At 38.4% G+C, this 10,893-nt stretch overlaps 1 protein-coding gene and 1 long non-coding RNA gene across 2 annotated transcripts in view; both read left to right on the forward strand.

Annotated features, from left to right (window-relative positions):
- The window catches only part of LOC116705589 (uncharacterized), a 3,748-nt gene extending 3,450 nt beyond the window's left edge, over positions 1-298 (forward strand). The window contains exon 4 of the long non-coding RNA XR_004335971.1: positions 217-298. This is a non-coding gene — a long non-coding RNA (uncharacterized LOC116705589). The remainder of the gene's footprint in view (positions 1-216) is intronic.
- Positions 299-1,114: 816 nt separating this feature from the next.
- Positions 1,115-10,320, forward strand: LOC116705587 (transmembrane protein 41A-B). Its single transcript, XM_032541849.1, has 6 exons — positions 1,115-1,407; positions 1,506-1,691; positions 5,734-5,884; positions 6,187-6,348; positions 6,948-7,086; positions 7,173-10,320. Exons 2-6 carry the CDS (start codon positions 1,552-1,554, stop codon positions 7,406-7,408), a joined length of 828 nt encoding a protein of 275 aa, XP_032397740.1. The 5' UTR covers positions 1,115-1,407; positions 1,506-1,551; the 3' UTR covers positions 7,409-10,320.
- The last annotated feature ends 573 nt before the right edge of the window (positions 10,321-10,893 follow it).

Below are 10,893 nucleotides of genomic sequence, written 5' to 3' on the forward strand. Positions count from 1 at the left end.
GTTGTTGTTGTGTAGCTGATCTTTGCACCTCAACATATGAAAATACACGTCCAGTAAATTCCTTTTACAGTACATGTATTCATATCCTGTTTATGAAACTAGAATCTGCTCAGTGTCTCCACAGCAGAGTTTCCGGCTGACTCAAGAAAGTTTTGTGGTTGTATACGGTTCCCTGTAAATACTATTTGTACAAAATCTTCTAAATTTATATTGCAGGAAAGACGGTCATCCATTAGAGGAAAGTGGAGCAAACTGTTTAAGCCAAAAGATGATGAATAAATAAACACTGAAATAAAAAAAAACATGCCTTTGTCTTCATTTTGTTTTATATTTTCATTTTAAGAAGATAAAGTATGTGATTCAGTTTTAGGGAAAAGCTTTTTTAGGAGATAAAAAAGATTAAAAGGAGGCAATATCAACCCGTAAGAGTCTGATAGTTAATTGTATCACTATATAAATAGCTAGATGAATAAAATTAGGGCCACAAAACAATATGGGTGTTTTTTTTTAATGCGTATACAAGTTACCAGACCATATGGACACCAACTATACCACTGCAGTGGTTACATATAACATTACACTGCAACAAACTTTGCCTCCTGTACAAATAAAATCCAAAGGACATGTTACTAAAAATATTCCATACATAATTCAATGACAAATACAACTTGAAATTGACCTTGTTTTCAGTCTCACCTAAAGCCCAAGACAAAGACTTTCACTTCAGGGAAACCACATATGAGTTATGGTATGTTGTCCAGTCTTGTCATACTCGTTGTACCTTATGGTTTGGGAAATTTATTTCACTTTGTTTCACTGTATTGCTCTTCCACAGAAAAGAAAATATGAGCCTAAATACATACACATAGAAATGTATAAAACAAAACCATTAAAAAAAACATGAAGGTACAAAGGCTGGAGAAATTAACTACTTTGCAAAAACGGTTTTCCATTTGATTACTTTATATATATATATATTAAATTTGCAAATAATTGAGTGGTGCATAAGAAGTCTCCTGAGCTATAAATAGCCTATTACCACTGCATAATATATATTTACACATGGATGTCGCCATGTCGCCATCTAGCGGTCATCACGTGTAAGTGCATGTTCCGAGCCTTCACAAACAGCAGCTGAAGAAGACCTACTCACAAAGTTCAGTTAAATCCGCTAAATCTGTTCACTGTCGTCTTTTGAGGCACTTTTTTTGAAGATATTAAAGTTACAGGAGAAAATTACAATAAACGAGGAGGAAACGAGATAAAACGTGCTGTGTGAGAGGGTTACACAAATGTCGACATTTGTCCCTCGACATTAAGAGAGTTGTAAGAGAGTCAGCGGCTGCCATGTGATCCGTCTGCCGGAGCCAGCCAGAATGTCACCCGTCATTTGTTGCATGTTGCCCGGTAAGCGACACCCCCCTTCCTCGGTGTCGTCCAACTGAACTGCAACACGTCGACCTTGTTTCACCAGCGGTTCTTCTTCCCGTTGTTTTTAAATTCAGATTTCGAAGTTCGCCGGTGAACAGGGTAGCCTCAGCAGGGAGCAACATGCGCTCCTTAGCGGGACTGGCTGCCATTGTGGCCGCGGCAAGTGTCTTCCTCTACCTGCTGTCCACTCATCTTCCCCCGGGACCGACGCACGCCCAGCCGGACTCAGAGGGGGAGGAACACGGGGTCAAGGAGTACAGGTAGGGGCTATGGAAATAGACAATTTACCAAACCCCCATTTTTTATATTAAATTATTCCTACTGTAATTCAGTTGGGGACTACCCAAATTTAGATCAGGTCTATTTGAATCTCTCAAAATATAATAAAGTGTATTATCCATTTACTTTTTATTTTTTTACATATTGCCACAATTATATTTCTAGTCCAAAGAAGTACTGTGCAATAGAAATTCTTATAGGAAGAGGATAGATATTGTTACAGCAGTAATTATGGCATAACTGCCCATGTTTTGGGGTATTGCAGTGACTGAGTGGTGGACTTTCTGTAGGAGTGTGCTTGTTCTCCTGTATCAATGTGGGGTTCCCCTTTATTACAGCAAGGGGAAGAACATTAACTGGCTTTGAAACTAAATTGCCCACAGCAAGGATCATGGAACTTTTTTTCCAGTCTCTGTGTCTCTGACCCACTATAATGAATCTGTTTATGACCTGTCATCACAGATGAAATGGCCTTAATGTAGAACTTTAAAAAGATAAACATTATGAAGCAGAAAGTTATGCTTTTGGTAATTAATTACCCTTTAATCATCTTGTAACCCCTCATATTTACCTTGAAAGGGTCAAGAAACAACTAGTGACCCATCAATCAATTAATCTAAATTGATGTAGCCATGATACATGTCAACCTAATGACAGTACATTATTAGCCAAGTCAAGAAAACAAGAACTGGTATGTTTGAAAAAGAAAAAGTGTTTTGGCCAACATCTTTTGGCTTAAAAGCAACAAAAGCAAAGAAAGCAAAACCACTGTACAGCAACCAGCAGGTATAAGAGTACAAACACATATCCTACAATAGAAAGAATGAACATAGAAAACATGAAATTGTCACACCACTGCTACGTATTACAAGCCAGACTAAACAGATACGTTTCAAGTTTGTATCTAAAAAAAACTACATCTGTAATAGTGCGAATATCAGGGGGTAACTTGTTCCAGAGTCTCGGGGCAGCAACTGCAAAAGCCTTATCACCCCACTGTTTATACCTGGACCTTGGGACTTCTAAAACTCGCTAATTTGAAGAACGCAATGACCAGTTGTGCTCCCGCAAAGTTAAAATTTAAGACAAATACTCTGGGGCCAGACCATTTAAAGCCTTGAAAACAAACAATAAATCTATTCTAAAACATGTGCACGTCTAGATGTATTTATGTATGTATCCCCATCAACGGTGTTTACCTTCCTCTTTCCCAGTGCATGCGGGCTTGGGATAGGATCCCTGTAAGTAAAGGCAATCAATGAAGGAATAAATAACCTCTCCAAATACCATTCAGCTTTATTTACTATTGTCTGTTGTCTGTATTTTTATAGAATATTTTCTATCTTGAAATATATATATTGATATTTGTCATCAGATCTGGGTCACAAATGTTGAGAGTAATATCGGTCAGAAAGCACTAAAATATTAAATGTGTTTGATATTCACGTCTTCTCTCCTTTCTTTCTCTCTCCTCTCAGTACATGTCGGACTGATAGCATTACTCCGAATGTGTGTGTGAGTGTGTAATTGGTATGTTGCAATGTGCTAGACAGTCAAGTTTGAGGTTGTCTAGGGATGATAGAATAACGCCGACCAAGAAAGTCTGAAGCCAAGAGCAGGACCCATCTGTGTGTGTGTGTGTGTGTGTGTGTGTGTGTGTGTGTGTGTGGACGCATTAGATGGTATTACTCATATTATACAGTTACTTATCAAGTCATAAACATCGCATCAGTACACCCAACAAAGATGTTTTGGCATCCTGTCTGCCCAGTCGTGTGTGTGTGTGTGTGTGTGTGTGTGTTGATGTAGCCATGATACATGTCAACTTAATGACAGTACATTATTAGCCAAATCAATAAAACAACTACCGGTATGTTTGAAAATGAAAGAGTATTTTGGCCAACATCTTTTGGCTTAAAAGCAACAAAAACAGAAAGAAAGAAAACAAAACCAAATCCAACAAGAAACTTTAAAAATACATTAAATGAAAGTGAGCACAAAATACAAATTTACACAGGGTGGTCCTTAAACCAAATGCTGCAGTCAATTAAAAAAAGACTGTGAAGCAGCAAAGTAAAAGACAAGACATGAACACTACATATTAAATCAGGAGCATATTCCAGGTTATAAAATTATTTTCAAAACATTTTTCATGAAATGTTAGTTAATGCCATGAAATGACCTAAAAAATGCATACATTTTGTAATCACTGAGAGTTTCATACTGCTTTTAAAGCCAAAATTATTACCGGTAGTTAAATGTCAGAAAATTGAATAATCAATAATTGTTAGTATCATTTACTGTATTAAGCAAACATATTAAATATTCATGGGTTTCAGCTTCTGATATGTGAGGATTTGCGGCCTTTCTCTGTTTTATATATCTGTAAATATCTGTATTAACCTGCTAGTTTAAAACATTAGACTGCTAGTTTGAAACCCTAAAAATATAATTTGGGCTCTGGGAAATTGTGATTGGCAATTTTTCACTACTTTATGAGTCAGTGAGTCAGGATCAATGTTGCCAACAGGGACGCTGTAGAGCGCTATCTGGTGGACAAACTATGCATCGCCAAGTCTCATGACGTGACGTTTATTTAATTTTTGAAAATGCATTCATCAGAATCATTTATTTGTCATTATAAATGATTCTGACAAATGAATATTTAAAACAAAAAAAACAACAAAATTATCGGCCAGTATAAATGCCAATACCGGGAAATGCCTAATATCGGCCGGCCAATAATATCAGTTGGCCGATATATTGGTCAGGCTCTAATATCACCCCTAGTTACTTTAAAAGGTCTCTCACCATTAAACCTGATACAACCCAGCTTCATACAAAACCCCCTCTCTGTATATGAATATGTGTGTGTCGGTCCATGTACAAACAAAACGTTTCTCATGGGGTTATCCGTAAGCAAAATTAAAAGTGCCCACGATGACACATTTCCCTCCTTAAATACTGTACATACATCCATTCAGTTTCACGTTCCTGAGCGCCTGCGCATCATCAACCTGCTAACTAATCACAGAACAGAATATTTATCCACTGACCAATAGAAACAACTAATGCTGAATGTCAGAGCAGGTGGTAGAGGAAGCCGGCATCTTGGGTTTCAAAGGTGGGGGGGGGGGGGGGGGGGGGGGGGATTTTGGTGTGTGTGTGTGTGTGTGTGTGTGTTTTGAGAAGTGTCTTTCTACCCTCTGCTTAAGTCTACGGGCAGCGACACTATTTTTGTCCCTCAATCAAATATATCCTGTTACCCTCCCACTCCCTTCTCCCTTCTCCCTTCTAATGTGATCTTTCCTCTTCTTTTTCTATGAAGTGTTATAAAAACCTGTAGCATGTTTTGTTGTATGAAGCTTATGTTTGTTTCACTCAAAGTGAAAACAGACATTTCTCTCACAACTAGTGGTATCTAGTCATGCAAATCTTTGTTTTCTTTAGAATTATTTTCCACCCAAAAAATAGTAAAACTGTCTTTGAGATCTGTTATTAACTGGGTCATTCAAGCAAATGCAAATTTCCTGCTGCATGATGAAAGGTAGAGCTTGACTAATAATTAAGATGATAATTAGCTTATTGCAGATATAATTTATGTGTATTGGTCCATATGTCCGTCAAAAAGTAGCAAGATATTGCTGTACAGAAGTGCCAAACTATTATAAAAACAATAATAAAAATAATAATCTAATGGCTCTTTATCAAGATAATTTCTTTACATTATTTATGTATGTAATATGTTTTCCAAATATGTACATGTATGAACATATTATCGTATCTAGAAAAAAAGAATCAGTATTGTTGAGGCTATAACGAAAAGCACTCGGGGATATGTAGGAAATCAACAACCAAAGGAAAAAATGGATAAAGCAGGTTGTTGGAAAGAGGCTGAACAAAAAGTACATTATAAGACTTCACAAAATACTGTAGGTAATGGACATGAGACAACACAGACTGGTGTGTAAGGGCTTCTCAAGGCTAAAGTAAGATTTTGTTGTGTTGTGTCTTTCCATCCAGCCTGAAGTTCCCGTCGGACCTGGATGAGCTGCGGGAGCTCGCTGAGATGCTCAAGTTTTATAAAAGAGAGCATCACGGGTACGTTCTGCTGCTGTTCTGCAGCGCCTACCTCTACAAACAGTCCTTCGCCATACCCGGCTCCTCCTTTCTGGTGAGACACACTGAACATTCTTACACAGACATTACATTAAGAGATGACCATTTCAGATGATCTCTGTCTTAACATGTCATATTGCTTATTGATTTCTGAAGAAAATATTGATGGCATATTTAGGCAATGCATTCCAGTCATTCTCCAGAATGAGTGCCATTTGCCACTGCCATCTGCCCCACACTTGTTTCCAAATGCTAACACTCATTTCACACGTGAATTTTAACACAGGGAGAGATGATAAACAGTGACACAAATGACTGTAATCCATCTATCTATCCATCCATCCCTCCCTCCTTCAGAACATGCTAGCTGGTGCAATATTTGGACCCTGGGAGGGCCTGGTGTTGGCCTGCCTGCTCACCACTGTTGGCTCCACATTCTGCTTCCTGCTCTCCTCTGCGTTTGGAAAGCAGCACGTGGTTCGGTTCTTCCCGGAGAAGGTGGCCCAGCTGCAGCGGAAGGTAGGCGTCTCAATCTAGTTATTAACAAGAATGACAGGGTACAGCCATGTGGGTAGGGATGGGTCATGAGACTCGGTTTTATTAAGGACCTGGTTCCAAACTTCTCAAAACCTGAAAATCAATAAGGTCTGAGCTTATCCATACTGCTATCGAGACTATTGGATCATATAACATGTCTAAAAATAGAGGCTGCTTAATCAGCTTGTTAAAAGAAAAATGGCATCAGAGACAGAAGAAATCAAACAGTCACAGACTCACAGTTGTTTGCAACAAAAGCAATAATAGTTTGGTTAAGAGTTCTAATAATTAATTTATAAATGATTCTAAAAAATGAATATTTAAAAAATAAAAATGCACTGTCAACCATGTTAGGAGCGTTGGCGTTGCATAGTTTGTCCGCCAGAGGACGCTCTACAACGTCCCTGTTGGCAACACTGATTTGTTGTTGTTGTTGTTAATGTGTTGTTTTTGTTTGAAGGACTTTAAGTTTCATATCTTAAATTTAAATTTTTCTTTCTTCTACTCTCCTTATTTTCTCACCTTGTTTGTCCTTTTCTCTTACCTTACTTCTTCCCATCTCTTTTTCCTCTGTCTGTCAGGTGGAGGATAATCGTAGCAGTTTGTTCTTCTTCCTCCTTTTCCTTCGTTTCTTCCCTATGACTCCTAACTGGTTCCTTAACATCACCTGTCCCATCCTCAACATCTCTATGCCCATTTTCTTCTTCTCTGTATTCATAGGTGAGACTACACGCACGTTAAAAAACACACACCCAACACAAACGGCCAAAAAACACTGATGACTCAGCCGCTGCTTTCTCCTCCAGGTTTGATCCCGTACAACTTCATCTGTGTTCGCACGGGCTCCATCCTCTCAGAGATCTCCTCTCTGGATGATATCTTCTCCTGGGGGACGCTGGCCCAGCTCCTGGCCATCGCTCTCATGGCTCTCCTCCCTGGAGCGCTGATCAAACAGTACAGCAAAGCTCACCTTGACGTGGGCGGCATGGACTGTAACGGATCCAGCAAGGCTGATACCAGGCAGGACCGGAAGAGACGATGATTCTGGGATAAATGGGGACTCATAGGGTTTAGGATTGAAAAACCTCTCTCCACTGGTAGGCCTGTGACCTGTTGTCCACTTCAGCCTTGTGATTTCAGTAAGGTCCCACCAAAGGCTCATCATACTTAAAGTATGATCTGTTGTGAAAGTTTGGAAGTGTCTGCAGGTCATGTGACACCAGGCTTTAAGTCTACAGTTTCCCAAAGATCTCTCAATGCCAATATATAGAGCGAGAGTTTTAGGGAAATCTTCTGAGATGGGCCCTAAAATTCCGTAGATTCAGAATAAAACAAGGTCTTAAAAGTTGAGTTAATTGGGCACTTAAAAGTGTCCAATAGTTCACATCCTAGAAAAGAATTCTTTGATGATTAATGATATAGTGATACAGCAGCTTTAGAAATAATGAAATTATTTTGGTCATCGTGACCTTGTATTTGTTGGTGTTTAAAAAACAGTGGAATGATCCCAAAACTATATCTTCAATTTCGGTGAATTGTTGAGATGATGTGGAAAGTTAATAATGTCTCACTGACATAATCACACTGATCTCATTTGGAATTCATCCCAGGGCCAGCCATGGGCTGACCTATGATGCAATAACATGTTAGTGATCTGTTATAGATAGATAGATAGATAGATAGATAGATAGATAGATAGCATTTTATAGTGTGCGTAGACATGGAAAGTTGTCTTTCAGTACAATCGCCAACAAATACAACACAGCAACCTAAAGACAAAAAGCTAAAACACATAGGCATCATTACAAACAAATAAATAAAACATGAATAGATAATTAATTAATATGAAGAGGGCCCTGTCCTGCAAGAGTGGTCTTAAATATCCATAAATATATGGATAGAAGTGGGGAGAACTATCACTTCCTCCTGTGTTGATTCAGCAGAAATATTGACAGAGGAACAAATGAGTGTTTCTATTTGTTCTTTCTGCAGTCTGGGACCCTATAGCGCCTCCCGGAGGGCAGGAGTTGACATGGGAAGAGATTTTGTCAGCCAGTCTGACGGTGTGCAGTCAGGCGGTGTTGTGGGTCATTACGTTGTTTTGCACTTCTTTCTCGGTCGACCATGTTGTAAATTCGGACCTTCAGTCCAGTGCGTTTGCCATTGTGCCAAGATATTACTAGAGCTTTAAAAGTAATTTGCTCTGTGTAATAAATATAAGAGCCTGACCCTGCTGTAGAGAAATCTGTTACGTTATGTTACACACTGATACACTTAGGAGTTTGGAGATCAGACAAATACCCAGCTAGACAATAATGTCTTTTCTCACATATGTTTACTCAGTGACTCAGTATGCAGCTGTTATGGTTCCAGGAATTGCATGGAAAAAACATTTTAGCACATTTGGACTTTTAAATGTCTCACGATTGTGTGTGTCTCTGTCTTCTCCTTAAGTACTTACACACATGTCTTAATGTAGCTCTGTGCACATAAGGTGTGATCTTCTCAACAAAACTAAATTGCTTACATACTGTAATTTGGGCCCATGGCTTTTACTGTAGGCTTCTGTGGAGGGCTACTAACAGATAAGGCTAGTTGCCTTGCTCAAAAGCACCTCGACATCACCTGAAGGAGTTTACCAGTTCTTTTCTTCACTAGACTCCGATAGACTGAAGGGTTTTACAGTGTAAATGCTAAATGGATGCCAGTGGAACTTGGCATAAATACATATATTTTTAACTTATTAAACTTATTTTTGAATTTACAAAATTCTAAATGTTACTCTTTAATAGTATTTAATTTAGAGTCTGTCATGAGAAGATTACACCGTGTGCTCCTGTGAATATGTGGCATTTAGTGGGATGTTGCACTTTATGTCTGTGCCTGTCGGTGCAACTGATTTACTGTTTAAGTTTGGAATTGTACTATGTATTTATTCTTAAATCAGTATTTTGCAGAGCAGAGAAGTTATAGAGAATGGTCTTAAGTTTTAGCTTCTTATAAAGAAAAAAATTTTGCACAAGGGACAACTTACTAGTTTTCTCGGAATTCTGGTGTGACTGTGGCCCTGTTCCCATCTGGCATTAACATGTGTCTGGGGTGATCCCATCACCAGTGGACAGCTCTAAGTACGTCTGTTCACGCCTGCCATTAGGCATTAGATAAACAGTTTGCAACCAATGTCTTTTTACAGATCTACATCATCTAGTACCCGCTGAACACCACAAACCATTGAAGCTAGAAAAAAAGGCTAGTTTTACAAAAAGGCACTTTAAAAATACAGCGCTGCGCCATCAGTGTCTGATATCCTAAACAATATTTTAACTTATAAACACTTGAATGCTACATTTCAAATGTTTAGTCACTTAATTCATTCATAATTATAGTGTATAATGTTAGGAATTACGCATAGCTGATATTTTTTGAATTAAGAGTAAAAGTACTGCAGGAAGCCAAAAGTAGTTATAATGTATAGTATTTTGGATAGAGATTATTATACTGTAGCCTGTTTTTACAGTTATGTCCTGGAGTCACGTTTTTATCCATCAGTATAGCTGCTTTCGGCAAAAACAATAAAAAGGTTCTCGCTCTGTGAGCTTGGTGGTTCATCTGTTGATTGTGAATGTCAAAAAGATCGAAAGTGCAAAAAAAAAAAAAAATCAATTCTACTTCAATTTTAATCAGCACAGTCCAGAGGCGGGCTTGTGAATATTGTGGAATTTGAAAAAAGAAATACAAAAAACGTTTTTTGTTGTTGAAATGTTGCTTCAAGTTTTAAAAGGCTACATGTGGGTCTCATCAATGTTGTTCTTCTTTTCTTTGACCAAAAGTTAAAGAAAAAACTACTCCAATGTTTTTTAGGGGAGACACACTCTTTTTTTAATCCAACATGTCATGCACAATGCAGTTTTTTGTGAAATGTGTTAACATGTAATACAATCTGTAATGTCTATTTACAGTTGCATCTTTCAGTTTGGGATTTAAATCAAAATCAGTAATTGCTTGTGTTGTGACTAATGCTGCGTTCCAGGCAACCCGCAACTCGTCTTCTCACAAACTTCTACCCGTAAAAGTGCCCTGGAATGGCAGTCAAACCCGTAATTTACTAATCCTGAACTCTGGCCCTCCTTGATGTGAGTCGAGTGCAGATTTGAGTTGCGCATGCGTCACGTTGCAACGAGTGAAGATGTGAGTTGCGCATGCGTCACTTTGCGACAAGTAGCATACAAGAAACTAACAAGAAACTACTCTAATGTCAATACAGTAAAAATGGACCTACTTAACCAAGTTCATTCACTGCTGGCTACAAGCTAGCATCAAACACAACAAGGCTGTCAGTTTAACAGCGTTTTAAGCTAACGTTGGCAGTCAAACAACAGGTAGCTAAAACGTTTTTGAAATGATTCCCATCTTCTTCTTTTTTGTAATGAGAAAGGTTTATTATTTCATGGATTTCACAAATGTCAGGGTAAGGGCTACACGTTATGCCATAAACCGTTTAAATCTGAGCATGCGCAACTCACATCT

The sequence above is a fragment of the Etheostoma spectabile genome, chromosome 17 (genome assembly GCF_008692095.1).
Source record: "Etheostoma spectabile isolate EspeVRDwgs_2016 chromosome 17, UIUC_Espe_1.0, whole genome shotgun sequence".
In the NCBI taxonomy this organism is placed as follows: Eukaryota; Metazoa; Chordata; class Actinopteri; order Perciformes; family Percidae; genus Etheostoma; species Etheostoma spectabile.